The sequence below is a fragment of the Canis lupus genome, chromosome 23 (genome assembly GCF_048164855.1).
Source record: "Canis lupus baileyi chromosome 23, mCanLup2.hap1, whole genome shotgun sequence".
Classification (NCBI taxonomy): domain Eukaryota; kingdom Metazoa; phylum Chordata; class Mammalia; order Carnivora; family Canidae; genus Canis; species Canis lupus.
Window position 1 is genome coordinate 26,593,474 of NC_132860.1, and position 21,961 is coordinate 26,615,434.

The following is a 21,961-nucleotide window of genomic DNA, read 5'->3' on the forward strand; positions in this document are numbered from 1 at the left end:
TCTGTTGGTAGAATGTAAAATGTACAACTTCTTTACAAAATAATTTGGCAGTTACTTAAGAAGATCCAGCCATTCCACTCCTATGTATTTATCCAAGAGAAATAAAACCATCTGTCCACACAAAAATGTTCAAAGCAGCTTTATTTATAATATCTAAAAATAGAAACTTAAATGTTCATCAAGTGGTGAATGGATAAACAAAATGTGGTATACCCATACAATAGAATACTACTCAGCAAAAGAAAAAGAAATGAACATCAATACACACAACATAAAATGTAAAATAATTCTGCTGATGAAAGAAGCCATACAAAAAAAAGAGTACACAGCGAATAATTCTATTTATATAGAACTAAAATTCTAAACAATGCAAACTAATCTATAGTGATAAGTAGATTAGTGATTGCCTGAGTAATAATGGGGAAAAGACAATCACTGAGGAGTGAGTGAAAGGGAGGGATTATAATGAGACATGAAAAAACTTTGGGTGGCTATACATATGTTCTTATCCTGATTGTGAGGATAGTTTCACAGGTATATAACTCAATAAGGCTTTTTTTTTTTTTTAAGATTTTTATTTTTCAGTAATCTTTATAGCCAGCATGGAGCTTGAACCAACAACCCCAAGATCTGGAGTCATACATTCTACCATCTGAGCCAGCCAGGTACTCCTAAGGTTGTTTAAGAAAAAAGTCAGTATAGTGAAACTTGTGTAAGAGTGAGAGCAGTAAAGGGTGGGGGAGTGCAGAGGGATTCTTGGGGTGGTGTTAATGTTCTGTTTTGTTTTGTTTTAAGATTTAATTTATTTATGCATGAGAGACATAGAGAGAGAGAGAGAGAGAGAGGCAGAGACACAGGCAGAGGAAGAAGCAGGCTCCAGCCAGGGAGCCCGACATGGGACTCGATCCCAGGTCTCCAGGATCCCACCTGGGATGAAGGCAGCGCTAAACCGCTGAGCCACAAGAGCTGCCCTAATGTTCTGTTTCTTGACCTGGACACTAGTTATATGGTATGTTCCCTTTGAAAATTCATGGAGCTGTATTTAGGATCTATACACTTTTCTCTACATACGTTATATATCAATTTTTAAACAGCTTATTAAAAAGAAAATAGAATATTAATATACATTCATTAGAATGTCACTTTTTCATGTTAGACAATACCAAGTATTGGCAAAGATGTGAAGCAACTGGAACTCTAATATATTGCTGTTAAGCATGTAAACTGCCATAATCACTTTAGAAAACCAGGTATAACTATTAAAGTACTAACATACATATATACCCAGTGACCCAGCAGCACTACTCCCAGGTGTATACCTAACAGAAATGCATCCATATGTCCATCAAAACACATGTACAACAGTTTTCCTTAGAAGCAACAATCAAAATCACCCAAAAACTGGAAGCAACTGAAATTTTAATCATCAGTGAAGTGGAAAACAAATTTTGGATATGTTTTCATTCAGTGAATACTATACAGTAATGAAAAAGAACAAGCTATTCCTACAATGCAACATATATGAAGCTCAAAATTTAATGGTGAACAAAAGAAATCAGACACAGAAGAGTAGACAGTATATAATACCATTTAATTAAAATTCAAAAACACTAAACAATCCAAAGGTAACTACTATGATAAGAATCAGTATACTGGTTACCACAGGAAGGTAGGAGTAATAACTGCTTCTCAGACCCTGGTAATGTTCTGCATCTTAATCTGAAAAGTAGCTATGTGACTGTGTTCACTTCATAAAAATTTATCACAATATACTCAAGAGTTGTCCATCTTACTATATATATATTGTATCTCAATTTCTCAATCTTTTTCTTTTAACCTCTACACCCAACATGGGGCTTGAACTCACAAACCCAAGATCAAGTCACATGCTCTACCTACTATGCCAGCCAGACACCCCATTTCATTTTTTAAAATCTACCCCCAAAATTTCAACCCTATACTGACCAAAAGAAGGAAAGAAAAAGAAATAATTTAAATAGTTCAGCTCTCCTCTCTGATCACACCTCATCACCAATGAGGGTATGTCCTCAGACAGCAAATGCAAATAATAAGCCTGACATTAGTGCATACTGGCAAAATCCACAGATAAAGTATCAGTCATCTGAAGGGTTTCTCCACTACTGACAGGCAGCAAAAACATTGTTGAGGCAGCTAAAGAAGAATACAGAGATAGCTTTGTCTGTTTATATCATCAGAAATAAATTGAAAAATTGGAAAAATATTGAAGAGCAAGAAGAACTGAGAAAAATCACCTAAAAAGCAAATATGACAAATAACAAGAAGAATCAGCACACTGACTCTCCATAATTGTGCTCAATTGTCTCAAGCAGAGAGACACTGGAACGCTGTAATTTCCGAATATTATTATTCTATGAAATCTTAAAATATACATTAGTACCTTATACAGTTTATACATTCTATAGAATTGTATAAACAAAACCAAGTATAACTTACTTAAAACACATTTAAAGAAATTTTTCAAGAATAAATTAGACTGCTCTGTAAAATGCAATTCCACTGCACTATATACCTATATGAACACAAAAATACATATATTTACACACAAACAATATAAATGTTAAAAAACACAAACACACCTAAACACACACACACACACACACACACACACACACACACACACACACACGGGGCAGCCCCGGTGGCTCAGCGGTTTAGCGCCGCCTACAGCTCAGGGCGTGATCCTGGAGACCCAGGATCGAGTCCCACATCAGGCACCCTTCATGGAGCCTGCTTCTCCCTCTGCGTGTGTCTCTGCCTCTCTCTCTCTCTCTCCTCTCTGTGTATTCTCATAAATAAATAAATAAAATCTTTAAACACACACACACACATATATATATATATGTATATACATATATATAGATAGATAGATATGCACTTAATAGAACAAGAGATAGAAGTCTAAATACATCATTCAGAATTAGAAAAGTAAACAAAGGCACTAAAATAGCGCCAAATTATACTGGAAAGAGTAGGCCAAAAAGGAATGGCTTAGGAAGCTAATTTCTCATTTACTATAAGAAGTAATCGAGCAATAATGTCTAGAGTTGACAAATCATGAATCAGTTACAAGCACATTGGAAACGATCATCAGGAGAACCAAGAGAGTCATCTACTTTTAATCTTTTCTCTGAGGATTGTGATTGCAATTGGGACAAAGGACTGCTAATTTTCATGCAATTTAAGGTACTGTCTTATTTTTTTTTAATTTTTTTTTATTTTTATTTATTTATGATAGTCACAGAGAGAGAGAGAGGCAGAGACACAGGCAGAGGGAGAAGCAGGCTCCATGCACCGGGAGCCCGATGTGGGATTCGATCCTGGGTCTCCAGGATCGCGCCCTGGGCCAAAGGCAGGCGCCAAACCGCTGCGCCACCCAGGGATCCCCTGTCTTATATTTTTAATCATGAACTTGCCCTAAATAGGGCAATGAGTCTATTTAGCTTTGATTATTAAAACTTTAAATACAAAAATTTTCACTTCATAAATTTTAAGAGCAGATCCTATATACTTTGATCCCGGTGGAAACACATCTGTAAAAGGCATAATATCTGTCCCTATTTCACAGGTTTACTGAGAGGGTTAAAACAGATAATGTATGTAAAATAATCAGCAAGGTGCCTGGTACAAGAATTCAATTCAATTTTAGCTATCATTACTAGTATTTAGTATATTTGCATAGAATAAGGTTCAACACTAATTATTAGAACTGACAGTAATTCATTATGTAAAGTACCTGATTAATAAGCACTCAATAACTAATGAGTGAATTAATGAGTCTATATAGCTTTCAAGAAATAATTATCTTCTAAGAATACCAAATAAAATACAGTCACCTTGTTAACTACAGTGAAATCAGAATAAAACTAAAATCAAGACCTGACAAAGCACAAAAAAATCATGTCCTAATTTCACTATTTATATTAAGAATAGAAGCAGTAGCAGCAGCAACAGTAGTTACCATGTACAGCATTTCCTTCTAATGCTTTCCTGTATTTTTAAATTCTGTTTCAAATACTACATTTATAATTTTGGGAGTGGGAAGAGATCAGTTTTAGAATTCTATCCCACAAAGGAAGTAATTGCTTACAAGGGCCAAAATTTCCAAATTATGTCACGTTGTTTTTGTACAAGGAAAGGTAGTCATTAATTCTTAACGTATCTACAAAATGATATATCAACATAATTTTATTCTTGGCACATTTAGTTACCTGGGTGCAAATAAGATTCTAACTAAAATTAAAGAAGGAAATGTTTAAATTTCCCTAGAAATAGCACTATGCCATCCCCTGAAAGTACACTATTCTTTATCAACAGAGACCTAAAGAGAAATAAATGCCTGACTGGACAAAATGAAATTAACCTTCCATAAGATTAGAGAGCATAGGATATATAAGAGAATGAATATACAGCTGACCCTTGAAAAATGTGGAGATTATGGGGTGCCAACCCCCAATATAATAAAAAATACACATACAACTTTGACTTCCTAAAAATTTAACTATTAATAACCTACCGTTGACCAGAAGATTTACTAATAACATAGTAAATTAACACATATGTTGTATGTATTATATATTGTATCTTTATAATAAAGTAATCTAGAGAAAAGAAAATATTAGTAAGAAAATTATGAGGATGAGGAAATACATTTACAGTACTGTACATAAATTCATTAAAAAAAAACACATTTAAGCAGACCCATGCAATTCAAACCCATGATGTTCAAGGGTCAAGTATCTATACTTTATAAAATATATGTATTATTATTTACACTTGTAAATACTTTACAAATACTATAAATATTATCTTCTTTCCAAAGGTACATAACCTTCACTGTAGTAAGGAGCAACTTACCTCCTAATCTAGAGATCCAAATGGAGTAAAGGGAGGATCAAACTGAGATAGCCAGAAATAAGAAGGAAAACAGGATGCACGAATAACAAAGTTTTTCTCCAATGACCATATCTGCCTTAAAGTCAAAGAAGAAGTATACCTAGAATGGCCAACTCAATTTCCAAGCTTACCTGTGCATACTCTCTTTCAATGGCAGCCTTCTTCTGACTGAATGTCCTAAAAGCACAAATAAAAATTCATTACCAGAAGTATAATAATAATTTTATGTAAATTTACAAACACATCCTCAGATACTACCTGGTAAGCTGTGTTCAGGAAAAGGACAATATTTTATTCACTTATGTTCTTCGGAGTACTGCTGACAAAAGACTCTGAAAACAGAAAATCTACATTCAAATCCAGCCTCCACCATGTACTAGCTGTATGACCTTGGTCAAATCACTTGACTTTTCTGTGCCTCAAAATGGGGATAGTAACAGTACCCACCTGATAGGGACAGTATAAAATTTACTTAAGTAAAATATATAAAGTGCTCAAAACTGTATCTAACACACAGTAAAAGCTATATATGCCAGCTACTTTTAGGACAATGGCTAATGCACAGTAGGTACTAATAATATTTACTGAACTTAACCAACATAGAGGGAACTACAGAAAACAAAGTAAAAATTAAATTTGGGGGGCACCTGGCTGGCTCAGTTAGTAAAGCATGTAACTCTTAATTTTGGGGTTGTTAAGTTTGAGCCGCATGCTAGATGTAGAGATTACTTTAAAATAAAATCTTTAAAAAGAGAAAATCAAGGGCACATGAGTGGCACAATCAGTTACACATCCAATTATTGGTTTTGGCTCAGGTCATTGATCTCAGGGTCACAAGATCAAGCTCTGCAGTGGGCTCCGTGCTTGGTGCACAGTCTGCTTAAGACTCTCCCACTTGCCCCTTCCCACTATATGTGCATGCACACGCATTCTCTCTCTCAAATAAATAAAACGTTTTTAAAAAGAAGAAAATCAATTTTTGATCAACATAAAAAATAGTCAAATTAATTCCTTCATTCCAATCCTTTGTAACAGAGTTACAAAACAAAGTATAAGGCCACTAAATGTAGTATGATGGGTACACCCTGTCCATACATGTATTATATTTTATAGATTCTATGGTAATATTTTTTACATTTTAACATTTATGATATTGGGATTCATCTTTTAATAATGATTAGCAGTATTTTCTTCTATCTTAACACTACGTGAAATAACAGTACACCTTACAAACCCAAACCATAGGCAAAGTAGTCAATGAGATATAATAATATTGACAATTTTTCTTAAATAGTCTGAGCTTAAAGACTTCTCTTTTAGGGGCCAGATATCTGTGCTCTTAAAAGCACTTAAAAGGAGGGATCCCTGGGTGGCTCAGCGGTTTAGCGCCTGCCTTCGGCCCACGGTGTAATTCTGGAGTCCCAGGATCGAGTCCCACATCGGGCTCCCTGCATGGAGCCTGCTTCTCCCTCTGCTTGTGTCTCTGTTTCTCTCTGTGTCTCTCATGAATAAATAAATAAAATCTTTAAAAAAAAAAAAAGCACTTAACAAGGTGAAGATATCAGAGTAAAAAGTGTAAAATACAAACAAAGAGCTGGATTTGAAATAAGGGATAATTTAATCCAAAACTTCCACTTTAAAAAATTTTTTTTAATTTACCAACATGACTATTCATTTCTTAGATAAGAAATATAACTATTTGGGATGCCTGGGTGGCTCAGTGGTTGAGCATCTATCTGCCTTTAGCTCAGGGAGTGATCCCGGGGTCCAGGATCAAGTCCTGCATCGGGCTCCCTGCAAGGAACCTGCTTCTCCCTCTGCCTATGTCTGCCTCTCTCTCTTTCATGAATAAATAAATAAAATTTAAAAAAAAAGATAACTATTTTAGATGTTACTACATTTATTTTGAGTGGATAACTTATTTAGCCTTAAAAAAGGATGGAAACACCGACATATGCTACATAGGAAGGATGAACCTTGAGTACATTATGCTGAATGAAGTCAGTCAGTCACAAAAAGACAAATACTTTAGGGTTCCATTTATATGAGGTACTTAGAGTAGTGAAATCATATAGACAGAAAGAATGGAGGTTACCAGGGGCTGGGAAGAGAGGATCAGAGGAGTCATTATTTAATCAGTACAGTTTCAGTTTTACAAGATAAGGAGTTCTGGAGATAGATGATGGTGATAGTTGCAGAACAATATGAAGTACTTAATACCATTAACTATACACTTAAAAATGGCTAAGATTTATATCATATATTTTACTATAGCAAAAAATAAAAGGGAAAAAAAAGTAAAGCAAGACCTTTTCCTTAAGAATGTTCAAGTGAAGAGTCCAAGAAAACAAGTACTCTTTTACTCTGAACATGCATATCAACTAATTTTAAAGTTCTCAGTGGGATTTTTAGTTATGAAATAATTACATGTCTACTAAGTAATTTTCTGTTCTAACTAAAGAAAACATATCCAAGTTGGCAACTATTCAAAATCAACATCATTAATATTAGAAATCTATTTATTATAATTCAGTCAAGAGAGAACAAAAAATCTTCTCATAATCTCCATATAAAATGAAAAGGCATTTGTTAAAATTCAACATCAGTTTCTCATAAACATCTTTAGAAATATTAATGGGTGCTATAATTAAACAGATGGACAAGAACAAGTGATGGTAAGAACGTGGAGAAATTAGAACTCTCATGCAACACTAGGAGGAATGTAAAATGGTACAGCTGCTTTAGAAAATCACAGTCTGGGAGTTCCTCAAAAGGTTAAACATAGTATTATCATATGACCCAGAAGTTCTATTCCTAGGTATATACCCAAGAAAACTTAAAACATATGTCTATACAAAAATCTGTTAAAGAACATTCATAGCAGCACTATTCCTGATCACCAAAAGTGATCAGGTAAGTTGGTGGACATTTGGGTAGTTGATATGCATGTTCAGAGTAAAAGAGTTGTTGTTTTCTTGGAGACTTCACTTGAACATTATCTGATGATCAGATAAACAAGATGTGGTATATTATATGGTATTATTCAAATATTATTCAAAAAAGGAATGAAGGGGTGCCTGGGATGGCTCAGCCAGGTGAGCATCTGTCTTCAGCTCAGGTCATGATCTCCGGGTCCTGGGACTGAGTCCCACATCAGGCTTACTGCTCAGCAGTAGTCTGCTTTTCTCTCTCTCTCTCTCTCTCTCTCTCTTCCCTTCCCCATCTCTCATTCTCTCTCTCAAATAAAAATAAATCTTTTTTTAAAAAAAGGAATGAAATACTAATACATGATACAGTATGGATGAACCTGGAAAGCACTATGCTAAGAAGTCACATAAAAGGCCACATATTATATGATTCCATTTATACAGAATGTCCCAGAATAAGCAAGTCTATAGAAAGTAGATCAGTGGTTGCTAAGGGATGGAGAGTTTAGATAAGTCTGTCATTATTTCAAAAGTATTTTTCTTTTAATTAGATAAGTTGATCATAAAGTTCATATGGAAAAATGAACATTCAATAGTCACAAACATTCTGAAAAATAATATTTTTAAAAGACCTACCTTAACTAGATAATAAAAATTAATTTAAAAAGTGACAATACTTAAGACAGCTTGGTAATGGAACACAAGTAAGATAACGGAACATAAGGTCAAAAATATATCCAAAATAGAGCTACGCTATACCCAACAATGACACTATTAGGTATTTATCGAAAGGATACAAACATAGTGATTGAAAGGGACACCTGCACCCCAATGTTTATAGAGGCAAGGTCCACCAACAGCCAAAGCATGAAAAAAGCCCAGATGTCCATCAACAGATGAATGGATAAAAATTTGGTATATGTGTACGCGCGCGCGCACACACACACACAAAATTTGGTATATGTGAACGCACACGCGCACACACACACACAGAGGAATATTACTCAGCCATCAATAAGAATAAAATCTTGCCATTTGCAACAACGTGGACAGAACTAGAGGGTATTAGGTGCTATGTGAAATAAGTCAGAGAAAGACAAATATCCTATAATTTCATTCATATGTGGAATTTTAGAAACAAAACAGATGAACACAGAGGAAGGGAAGGAAAAATAAAATAAAATGAAATCAGGGAGGGAGACAAACCATAAGAGACTCTTAACTCTAGAAAATAAACTGAGAGTTGCTGGAGGGGAGCTGGGTGGGGGGATGGGGTAACTGGGTGATGGATATTAAGGAGGGCACGTGTGTAGTGAGCACTGAATATTGTATGCAACTGATGAATCACCAAATTCTACCTCTGAAACTAATAATACACTGTATATTAATTAAATTGATTTTTTAAAAGACAGTGGCTTTCAGGGTGTTACACATCAGTCACAGCAGTGAGATTAGTCAATGCTCCCTGATCTCTGGGTCCCAGCTATGCTGGTGATCAGTTAGGCCCAGCTGTGGATCCCTGCCTTTTGCTTCTCTTTATCTCCACATAATTTTGTAAGCACATAATTACTTGCATGAAATCACTTTTAACTGGAATGTCCAAAGTAAAGAATTTGTTTTTTGCATTGAAAAAAAAGGGAAAGAAAGAAATACACCCAAATACACAAAAATTTAGTAACTGGAAAAGAGAACACTTTGACTCAAAGGGGAAAATATGGATTACTTAGTAAATTGTTCTGAGGTAGCTTTATACGAAGATGCAATGTTAAAAAAATAGAAAAGTTAACAGAATAATGTATAGATAATATACTATCTTTTCATATAAAAATGTTTACACATATACACTGTATTATAACACTACTCAATTGCAATACAAACAGTCCCCAACGTACAATGGTTCAACTTATAATTTTTTGACTTCACAATAGTGTAAAAGTAACATCCATTCAGTAGAAACCATACTTCAAATTTTAAATTTTGATCTTTCCCTGAGCTAGCAATATGCAGCACAAAATTCTCCATTGTGATGCAAGGCAATATCAGCTAGCCCTAGCTCTCAGTCAGCCACACAATCCCAATGGGAAACAATTGATACACTTACAACCATTCTAAAGCCATACAACCATTGCTTTTTACTTTCAGTATAGCATTCAATAAATTACATGAAATACTCGACACTTTATTATAAAACAGGCTTTATGTTAGATGATTTTGCCCAACTGTAAGTTAATCTAAGTGTTCTCAGCATGCTTACAGTAGGCTAGGCTAAGTTATGATGTTCTGTAGGTTAGGTATATAAAATGCATTTTTGATTTAATGGTATTTTCAATCTTCAATGGGTTTATCAGAACATAACCCCACTGTAAGCCAAGAAAAATCTATAGTCCCTCAAATGAAAAACTGTTCTGTGGGAAAATGCCTACTGTGATCCCCTTAGGAATTACTGTGATAATATTCTCTCAAATATTAACACGAAACTGACTTGACAATGGCTCCATATGAAGAAAGGAACCGATGTCAACAGCAGAAGAAAGGGGATGCCTCAGTGGCTGGTGGCTCAGTAGCTGAGCATCTACCTTCGGCTCAAGGCGTGATCCCAGGGTCCTGGAATCAAGTCCCACATCAGGCTCCACACAGGGAGCTCGCTTCTCCCTTTAGGTCTCTGCCTCTATCTGTATGTCTCTCATGAATAAATAAAATCTTTAGTTTATTTATGAGAGATGGAGAGAGAGAGAGAGAGGCAGAGACACAGGCAGAGGGAGAAGCAGGCTCCATATAAGGGTCCCAATATGGGACTCAATCCTGGGACTCTGGGTTCAGGCCCTGAGCCAACAGCAGACACTCAACCGCTGAACCACCCAGGGGCCCCTAAATAAAATCTTTTTAAAAACTGTAGAAGAGGCAGCCCAGGTAGCTCAGCGGTTTAGCACCACCTTCAGCCCAGGGCGTGATCCTGAAGACCCGGGATCGAGTCCCACGTCAGGCTCCCTGCATGGAGCCTGCTTCTCCCTCTGCCTGTGTCTCTGCCTCTCTCTCTCTGTGTTTCTCTCATGAATAAATAAAAAATAAAAACCTTAAAAAAAATAGAAGAAAGACCTTTTACTGTATTGTTTGTATTATTTGAATTTATACCATGTGTACATGCATGTATTTTTGAGGTGAAATTTATATGACCACAATTAACCACTTTAAAGTATTCAGTCCAATAGCATTTTCTTTTTTTTTTTAAGATTTTATTTATTTATTTATTTGTGAGACAGAGAGAGAGAGAGAGAGAGAGAGAGGCAGAGACACAGGCAGAGGGAGAACAGGCTCCATGCCGGGAGCCCAACGCGGGACTCGATCCCGGGACTCCAGGATCGCACCCTGGGCCAAAGGCAGGCGCCAAACCACTGAGCCACCCAGGGATCCCTCAATAGCATTTTCATGTGTTCAGTGTATACGACTACCACCTCTCTCTACTTTCAAAACCTTTTAATTACTCCAGAAGAACACTGCATATCCACTAGGTAATCACTTCCATTCCCCCTACCCCATACCAACGAACTAATTTTCTGGCTCTACAGATTTACCTATTCTGGATATTTCATATAAAAAGAATCATGCAATGTGACCCTTTGTGTCTGGCTTCTTTGATTTAGAGTTTTCAACGTCCAAGTTGTAGAATGTATCAATACTTGATTACTTTTTGTGACTGAATAATACTCCATTGTATGGATATACTACAATTTGTTGATCCATTCATCCACTGACAGACATTTGGGTTGTTTCACATCTTCACTATTATGAGTAATGATGCTACAAACACTTGTTTATGGATTTCTATGTAGAAATAGGTTTTAAGTTCTCTTAGGTATATACCTAGGATTAAAACTACTGGGTCATATGGTAATTCTATGTTTAACTTGCTAAAGAATTTTCAAACTATTTTCCATAATGGCTATATCATTTTACATTCCCACTGCATATTTTTTAAATTTAATAGTTAAATAAAACAAACTATACTTTAAAAAATTATATTACATTCATTCATTAGAATCCTATATGGCCACTAAAAAGAATGTGGTAGCTCTATATATACTGGTATGGAGAGATATCCTCAATTAGCTCATGCAATAAATACTGGTCAGACACTGTATAGGTAATGATGATACAAAGGGAATAAGACAGGCCAGTATAAATAAGAGTAAAAAAAATTATATAAAGAATAATTTAATAATAAATTGAAAAATGAGAAGTACTATGAAGAAAGCTACAATATGTTATCCATTATTTTTTTAAAGCTTCAGAAGAGTGTGTAAAGGAAGATCTCATCTTTAAAATATATTAAATATATATACCTCTATATAATACAGATGCCTATTTACACTAAAAAATACCTGAAAAATACATATAAGGGGAAGGACATTCAAAGAATATATGCCCAATTTTTATTGTTAAGGGAAGGGAGCAAGAGACTTTTATTTTCTACTCTGATCCTATGTTTGTTCCAATAATCTGTTATTTCTATAACAAGAAAAAATTAGTTATCTAATTTTCAATCTACTCCTACACTTATATGAAAAAAGTATAAATCCTGTATCATAGAAAGGAGTAAGAATAAATCCCTGCAATAATCACTTCTTTCATAAAATCCAATATTCTAAATAATTTTCCTAAAATAAAACTGATTAAGCTACTCTCCTACTAATATTTCTAAAATGGCTCCTCATCATTCCCAGACTAAAAATCTAAATTCCCTCAACATAACAGAAAAGGCTGTTAAGTGGTTTCATCTCTGTAAACTCCCCCATTCACATCCCAGATCCCAGCTAAAGCTCTTAAAAGGATCAGTAGGCTCATCTCATACTCTAGCAAATATAATCGTTTCTACTTGGAACAACTTCCCTCATTATTTGGCTTAACTTTTCCCCATCTGTCAAAAGTTAGCTTAAGCATGACCTCCTCTAAGAAGTCTTCCTGAATTCCTCTTGTGATCTGAATACCCTACTTCTGAGGTCCTCCAGCATTTTGTAACATAGCACCTACTTCAAGTATTTTAATAGTGAATTGACTATAGAGTTCCCTGAGAGCAATAAGTGTGCTTTGTATTTATATGTGTAGCACAGTACCTAAAAGCTGTAGAAGTTCATTTAATAAGTCTTTGCTGAATGAATGAACAGAAACTAAATAATTAGATTTTAGGCTCTTCAGGAGTTAAATAGCTCAGTAGGTTAGTTCCTGAAACAGGTAGAACCAAGATCATAATCTATAGCTATATGGACCAATTAAGTTTCTTGATCTTGGTCACAGATTATATCAGTAAACACACCATTTTGTATACATGAGCTTTAAATATCAAGGAGGATAAATGAGGGTGCAATAAAGGATTAACCTTGCCCAAAGAGAGGTCTGGCCTTTGCCCATGGCTTCTGAGGAGTATTCTCTAAACCTTCAGAATATCATGACTGATAATAGTGTTTTCATTTACCTGGGGACCTTAGGCCAGGCCAGATAGTCAATGCTAACAATGTGACTTACTGAGAGTAGTGTGGAGGAGAGGGGGATTGGGACAAATGATATCAACTCAACCTCTGAAGGAGCTGGAAACTAAGGTCAGCCACGTGGGCAGTCAATCATATCCAAGTGACCGAATATACCTCTTCCCTTAAGTGATTTTAAATTACGTATTTTCACTATTAAAAAAAAAAAAACCCACAACCTTCAGTAAACTTTCAGTGAGTTCTGTGAGTCCTTCTATGAATTATCAAATCTAAGAATGGTCCTAGGAACCTTTGATCTTGCAAATCATTTCTGAAGTGAGGGTGATCTTAGAGACCTCCAAACTTGCAGTCAGAGTTGTCTTGGGGACTCCCTAACTCTAGAATTCATCACCAGAATAAGCAGAACACCTCAAAATGTTCTAATTATTAATGGTGGTTGGAAATAGGATATCAATAACCATAATGATGAATGTTAAAAATAAACACATGCACTAAATAGCTAAAATTTAAAAAGACGAATTAACTATAAATATCAGTAAGAATACAGAGCAATGAGACTGTCAAGGGTGGGACTGTAAAATAATACAACCACTTTGGGGAAAAAATATGATATTTCTTATATACTTAAGCATACACCTATCTTGACATAACAATTTTAAAAGTAGGCATTTACTAAGAGGAATGAAAACAGATGTCCCTAAATTTAGACTTCACAAAAATACTTATAGCACCTTTATTCATAAACAGACAGAAACAAGAAGCAGTCTAGGTGTCCATCAGTGGGATAACAGATCAACAAACAGTGATACATATCCAAAATATATAAAGAACTTCTAAAACTCAACACCCAAAAAAACAAATAATCCAATTAAAAATGGGCGCATGACATGATTGGACAACTTTCCAAAAAAGACATACAGATGGCCAACAGATATGCAAAAAGATGCTCAACCCACTCATCATCAAGAAAATAGAAATCAAAACTACAATGAGAGATTACCTTACACCGGTTAAAAGAGCTAAAATCAACAACACAAGGAAAAAGGAAGACTCTCCTGCACTGCTGGTAGGAATGCAAACTGGTGCAGCCACTCTAGACAACAGTATGGAGGTGCCTCAAAAGTTAAAAATAGAGCTAACCCTAATGATCTAGCCACTGAACTACTAAGTATTTTATCCAAAGAATACAAAAATGCTAATTCAAAGGGATACACATACCCCAATGTTTGCAGCAGCATTACTCACAATAACCAAACTATGGAAGTAGCCCAAGTGTCCACTGATGATGGGTAAAGAAGATGTAGTATGTGTATGTAGATATAGATAATGGAATATTACTCAGCCAAAAAAAAGAATATATCTTGCTATTTGCAACAATGTAGATGGAGTGAGGAGTACTATGCCAAGTGAAATAAGTTAGAGAAAAACAAATACCATACCATTTCAGTCATATGTGGAATTTAAGAAACAAAAACAAATGAGCAAGGGAAAAAAGAGGGAGAGAGAGAGAGAGAGAGAGAGAGAGAGGTAAACCAAGAAACAGATACTTAACTATAGAAAATAAACTAATGGTTACCAGAAAGGAGGTGGTAAGGAGGATGGGTTAAATAGGTGAGAGAGATTAAGGAGTGTACTTGTGATGAGCATCAGGTATTGTAGGAAAGTGCTGAGTCACTATATTGTACACCTGAAACTAATATTACACTGTATGTTAACTGGGATTTAAATTTAAAAAATTTAAAAGATTAAAAAAGCAATGATATATTCTTAAAAGAGAGTAAAACAGCAATAAAAATAAATGGACTATAAGATGACTACCACATTTTTTATTATCCTGAGTTAATTTACCTATGTTATTTTACAAATAACACTGTGTAAATACAACTAATATCAAATATAAAAATAATTTTTTACCATGGACAACAAACTGGGGTAAGGGAACTAATACTTGTATTATTAGCCCATTGACAACTCTTCCATAAAAAAATATTTATGGGTGCTTGGGTGGTTGTCAGTGAAGCATCTGCCTTTGGCTCAGGTCATGATCTCAGGCTCCTGGGATTAGCAGGGAGCCTGCTACTCCCTCTTCCTCTGCCCCTCCCCACTACTTGTGTACACTCTCATGCTCTAGGGCTCTCTCAAATAAGTAAATTTTTTTTTAATCCTTATAATTTGTTCTGGAATCCAGTGGCTATTTTGCAGTCAATATGGCAGTAACATTAAAATGATGACATGAACATTTTTTTTAATAATTTTTAAGATTTCATTTTTTAAAGTAATCTCTATACCAACATGGGGCTCAAACTTACTACTCTGAGATTAAAAGTGACATGCTCTACCAAGCAAGCCAACCAGGCACTCCCACCCTCAAATATTTTTAAATCAATGCAAGTAGAATAAAGAACTAAAACTATGCAAGTCTGGCAGAGAGGAAATTATATGGCTCCTAATAAAAATATTCACTGACACCTGTCTTCTGAATTTCAGGTATTCTGCTAATCAGGCACAGGAAATATAAAGATGGAGACATGGACTCTCCATTCAAGGGATTCGCTAGCACAAAGTATAAATAGATGATGCCAAGATTCACAAATGCTATCATCATAAAATGAAATGTATAAGTGTTCTTATTTCTTATTAATTAGGCAACCTTGGGCAAGTTAATTTTCCTGCCTGTGCTTCAGTTTCCTATAAAAAGAACTCATCTACCTCATGGGATTATTATGAGGATGAAATGTACATATTTGTAAAGCACTTAGAACAGACTTGGCACACACTAAATGCTAGAAAAGTCTTTGTTAAATAAGTGCAAATACATTCCACATTTTATAATTATGAAATTTAATCCGGTTTAAATATTTTGACTAAATGAATATGCAAAGCACCAACAAAAAAATACATTTTAAGTAACTGGTCTTGATGACAGAGCAAAGTGAGAATCTCCCTACTCCTCTCAGAAATTACCCAAAAGCAAAAACAAAGAAAAAATACAATGCAAATATGATCTCCAATAAAACTAGAAAACATGAAATATAAGTCAAAGGCCGAAAGAGAGACAAACTGGAAAAAGAGGGTAAATATAAGGCATAAGGCTCCAAAACTCAAGGGGGAAGATACATACATTTCTTCAAGTATACTTCCTGAGGTATAAAATTGAAACCACATCTGCAACAACAAAAACAGGGGACATGGGCTGGGGGAGGGAGCTTTGCTGTTCACAGTTTGTAGAAGTAGAGGAGACAGTACTAAATTCGGAATCACACAAACAAGCTACACTAGCAGAAATTAGGCTGCTGGTGTGGCAAAAAGATAGTGAGACAGCCTACACTATGAACAGCCCTACCTACAGCAGTAAATCCTCTCTGGTAGAGGAGAAATAAAATAAATTGGTACACACAACCCCAGTTATAAAGAAAATTACCGTAAATTTGGAAGACAGTAGCTACCCTGAGATACCTATTTCTGATATCCTAAAAAGCAGTACAGGAAGAACACTCTTCATTCAAAAATAACCCAAACAGAAGCAGGAAGAGAATATATAAATGCAAAATTTTAAAAAAGGAAAAACAGTAGCCAAAGGACAGTCATGAGAAAAATGCTGCCATGGAGCAGATAAAAAAATGTAACCATATACTTCAAATGAATTTTTAAAATTTAAGCAATAATTTTAAAAACTAATGAAGCAAATACCACTTCCAGATTGAATTAGAATGTTTAAGTGCCAAGAGTAATGCAATCTTGTTCCTGATCTGAGGAGGAAAGCTTTGTCTTGCGCCACTTAGTACAGCTGACCCTTGAACAACACAGGCAGTAAAAAAATCCATCCATGACTTCTTACTTCCCAAAACCTTAACTATCACAGACATCTGGTGACAGGCAGCCTTACCAATAACAGTCATATTTTGTATGTGCATCATATACATATTTTGTATATGTATTATAGTCCATACTCTTACAATAAACTAAGATGGATAAAAAGAAAATGTTAAGAAAATCGTAAGGGAAATAAATTTGCAGTACTGTAGTATATCAAAATAATTGCACCCACACGGTTCAAATTCATGCTGTCCAAGAGTCAACTGTATAATGTTACTGTGGGTTTTTGTACATGCCCCTTATTATATTACGGAAGTTTCCTTTTATTCTTAGTTTACGGAGTGGTCTTTTTTTTAAGATTTTATTTATTTATTCATGATAGACATAAGAGTGAGAGAGAGAGGCAGAAGGAGAAGCAGGCTCCATGCAGGGAGCCCGACGTGGTACTTGATCCCGGGACTCCAGGATCGCGCCCTGGACCAAAGGCAGGCGCCAAACCGCTGAGCCACCTAGGGATCCCCCTATGGAGTGTTTTTTAATGTATTTATTTAAAATTTTTATTTGAATAGTTGACACATAATGTCACATGTGTTTATATGTGTTACAGTGTTTCAACATATGTATACACTATGTTGTATACAACATAGTGATTTAACTTATCTATAAGTTATGATCATTACAAGTGCAGCTACCATCTGTCACCACAGGATACTATTACAATGTCACAGACTATATTTTCTATACTATGTCTTTAGTTTACTGAGCATTTGTATCATGAAAAGGTGTTGAATTTTGTAAAATGCTTTTATTTTTCTTGCCTCTATTGAGAGGATTATGTGGTTTCTGTCCTTTGTTCTGTTCATATTGTGTATTTCATTCACTGATTTTCTTATATTAAACTTTTGCATTCCTGAGATGAATCTCACTTCATCCTAGTATATAATTCTGTAAATGTGTTGTCAGATTCGGTTTGCCAGTATTTTGTCAAGAATCTCTGCATCAAGGGGAGGAGGGCGGGGGGTGGGAGTGAATGGGTGACGGGCACTGGGGGTTATTCTGTATGTTAGTAAATTGAACACCAATAAAAAATTAAAAAAAAAACAAAAAAAAAAGAATCTCTGCATCAATGTTTGTAAGGGATATTGATCTGTAGTTTTCTTGTGCTGTCTTTGGCTTTTGTGATAGAAAAAGGAGGACCTTACAGAATGTGAGTGTTCCATCCTCTATCATTTTTTGCAAGTGTTTGAGTTTTAACTGTGATAAAATCCTCCTATGAACTGTGTTGTCCTGGACACTCTGTTGGAAGGTTTTTTAGTACCTTTTGATTCAATCTCCTTACTTGTGAAAGGTCTGTTAAGAATTTCTATTTTTTTCTTTTACCAGTTTCAGTAATTTGTATGTTTTTAGGAATTTGTCCTATCTATCTAGTTTACAATACTTTTTACTTCAACTGTACAATAGAGAGTACTGTCCCTACTTTCATTTCTGATTTTAGTTATTTGCATCTCTCTCCTTTTTTCTTACACTAAAGGTTTGTCTCTTGTTGACTTTTTCAAAGAATTGACTTTGGTTTCGTTAATTCTGTCTACTGTGTATTTTCTTTTTCACTTATTTCTGAATCTTTTTTTTTTTTTCTTCTTTTGCTGGCTTTGGATTTGGTTTGCTCTTTTTTCTAGTTTCTTGGATGTAAAGTTAGGTTGACTTGAGATCTTTATTTTTAATATAGGTGTTTCAAACTATCAATTTCCCAGAGTAGTGTCACTCCATACCATAAGTTTTGGTACATGATGTTTTTGTTTTCATTCCTTTCAAAGTATTTTCTAATTTCCCCAGGGATTTCCTTTGACCTACTAGTTAAGTAGTTAGTTAAGAGGGTATTATGCTCACTGAAGTAAGTCAATCGAAGAAGAACAATCATCATATGATTTCACTCAAATGGGAAATATAAGAAATAGTGAAAGGGATTATAAGACAAAGGAGGGAAAATGAGTGGGAAAAATTAGAGAGGGTGACAAAACATGAGAGATTCCTAACTCTAGGAAATGAACAAAGGGTAGTGGAAGGGTAGGTGGGTGGAGGGATGGGGTAACTTGGTGACAGGCACTGAGGAAAGCACTTAATGAGATGAGCAGCGGGTGTTAAACTATATGTTTGCAAATCAAATTTCAATTAAAAAATATATTATTAAATTTCCATATATTTGCAAATTTTTTGGTTTTCCTTCTGTTAATTTCTGTAGCTTCATTCCAATGTGGTCAGAGGAAATATTCTGTATGATTGTGATCTTTTAGATTTTACTGATAACTGTTCGTGGCCCAACTTATGGTCTATCCTGGAGAATATTCCATTTGCACTTGAATGTATATCCTACTTTGTTGGGTAGTGTTCTGTATATGTCTATGAGGCCTAGTTATTTTATATTATTTTTCAATGAAATAGAATTGATGATCCAGAAACAAACCGAAACATCCACAGCCAACTGATTTTCAACAAGATGCCAAGACCATTCAAAGGAGAAAGAATAGTTTTTTCAACAAATGGTGCTAGGACAAGTGAATTTCCACAAAAAAAAAACAATGAGTTGGACCCCATCTCATTCCAAATATAAAATTTATTCAAAATGGATCAAAGACTAGATTTAATAGCTAAAATTATAAAATTCTTAAAAGAAATCACAGGAGTCTTTAAGATCTCCAATTTGGTAGCAGATTCTTTTTTCTTTCTAAAATTTATTTATTTATTCAAGAGAGAGCAAGGGGAGGGGCAGATAGAGAAAGAGAGAAAATCCTCAACCAGACTCCCCAATGGGCATGGAGTCTGAAGTGGGGCTCTAACCCAGAACCCTAAGATCATGACCCAAGCTGAAACCAAGAGCCAGACCCTCAACCCATTGAAACACCCAGGCACCTCTTGACAACAGATTCTTAAATAGAATACCAAAACCGTATCAACTAAAGAAAAAATAAGTAAAACAAACTTTATCAAAATTAAAAGTATCTGCGCATCAAAGGACATTATCAAGAATGTGATAAGAAGGGATGCCTGGCTGGCTCAGCAGGTGGAGCATATGGCTCTCTTAATCTTGGGGTTATAAGTTCAAGCCCCACACTGGGTGTATATTACTTTAAAAAGTAGTAAAAGGGCAGTGTTATGAAAAGACAAAAGAATGGGAAAAGTATTTGCAAATCATGCATCTGATAATGGTTTAATATCTAGAATACATAGAGAACTCTTACAATTTACAGCGAAGAAACAAAAAGGTCAATTTTTAAAAGGGCAAAGGTATTAAATATACACTTCTCCACAGAAAATATACAAATGGCTAATAAACACATGAAAACACATAAAAAATACGTCCAACATCCATTAGTAACTAGGGAAATTCAAATCAAAACTACCATGAGATATCACTTTGTACCCACTGGAATGGTTATAAAACAAAAGCAAAATGGAAAAGAACAAATACTAGCCAAAATCTAGAGAAATAAGAACCCTCATATATTTCTGATGAGAATGTAAAATGGTGCACCTGCTACTGAAAACAGCTTGGCACATCCTCAAAAAGTTAAACACAGAATTACTATATGCTGCAACAGTTCCACTCCTCAGAAAATACTAAAAAGAAATGAAAATAGATATTAAAACAAAAGTTTATATTCATAACAAAAGCTATTCATAATAGCCAAAAAGTGGAAACAACCCAAATGTCCAGCAATAGACCAATGAATTTTTTAAAATGTAGTATATTCATATAATGAAATATTATTTAGCCACAGAAATCAATAAATACTGATATATACTACAACATGGATGAACCTCAAAAATACCATGCTATGTGAAATAAGCCAATCATAAAAGGCCACTGTATTTGTAAGGTTCTCCAGAAAAACGAAACCAATATGTGATAGATAGATAGATAGATAGATAGATAGATAGATAGATAGATAGATATAAAGAGATTTACTTTAAGGAACTAGCTCACGTGATCATGGAAGTTGGCAAATCTAAAATCTGCAGGGTGGGATAATATAGAGACCCAGAGAGAAGCCAGTGTTGCAATTTAAGTCAAAGCTGATGATGCAGTTCAAGTCCAAAGGCCATTTGTTGTAGAAGTTTCTCCTACCTGGGAAGGAGGCCAGTCGTTTGTTCTATTCAGGCCTTTAGCTACTTATATGAGGCCCACCATAATATGGTGAGTAATCTGCTTGACTCAAAGTCTACTGACTTAAATGTTAGTCTCATACAAAAACATCTTCAGAAAAACATTCAGAATAATGTTTGACCCATATCTGGGCACTGTGGCCCAGCCAAGATGACCTGTAAATTAAACATTAAAGCCACATACTGTATGTTTCCATTTATATGAAATGTCCAGAGAAGGCAAATCCATAGAAATAAAAAGCAGATTAGTAATTGTCATGTCACCCTTCCCTAAAGGGGTGAGGTAGTGAGTAACTGCTTATTTGCATGAGGTTTCTTTTTGGGGTAATAAAAATGTTCTGGAATTAGTAGTGATACTTCTACAACACTGTGAATATACTAGAAGCCACTGAATGTAAACTTTAAAATGGTTAAAATAAGCATAACTTTCTGTTATGTTAATTTTGCTTTCATTTTAATTTTAAAAAATAACTTCTTGATGCTTCCTGTGAATAAGATGTGGGCCCAAAAGTGAGAGTGAGCATCAGTACACAAACTGTCATGTACCATTGAAAAGGAACACTTGGTAGATGAATGGGCTTGAAAACAGATAGTAGAAGTAAACCACTGAATTCCTAGGGGCTACAAAAGCAGTATGCA

General features: G+C 35.0%; 1 protein-coding gene across 6 annotated transcripts in view; it reads right to left on the reverse strand.

The window, feature by feature from the left end:
- The window catches only part of FCHSD2 (FCH and double SH3 domains 2), a 334,052-nt gene that overhangs the window by 269,646 nt on the left and 42,445 nt on the right, over positions 1-21,961 (reverse strand). For 5 of the 6 annotated variants that reach the window (XM_072794507.1, XM_072794506.1, XM_072794509.1 and 2 more), the window contains one exon: positions 5,067-5,112. The exons of the other annotated variant lie outside the window; for it this stretch is intronic. In XM_072794507.1, the coding sequence (XP_072650608.1) occupies positions 5,067-5,112 (46 nt within the window). The remainder of the gene's footprint in view (positions 1-5,066; positions 5,113-21,961) is intronic. 6 annotated transcript variants of the gene reach the window in all.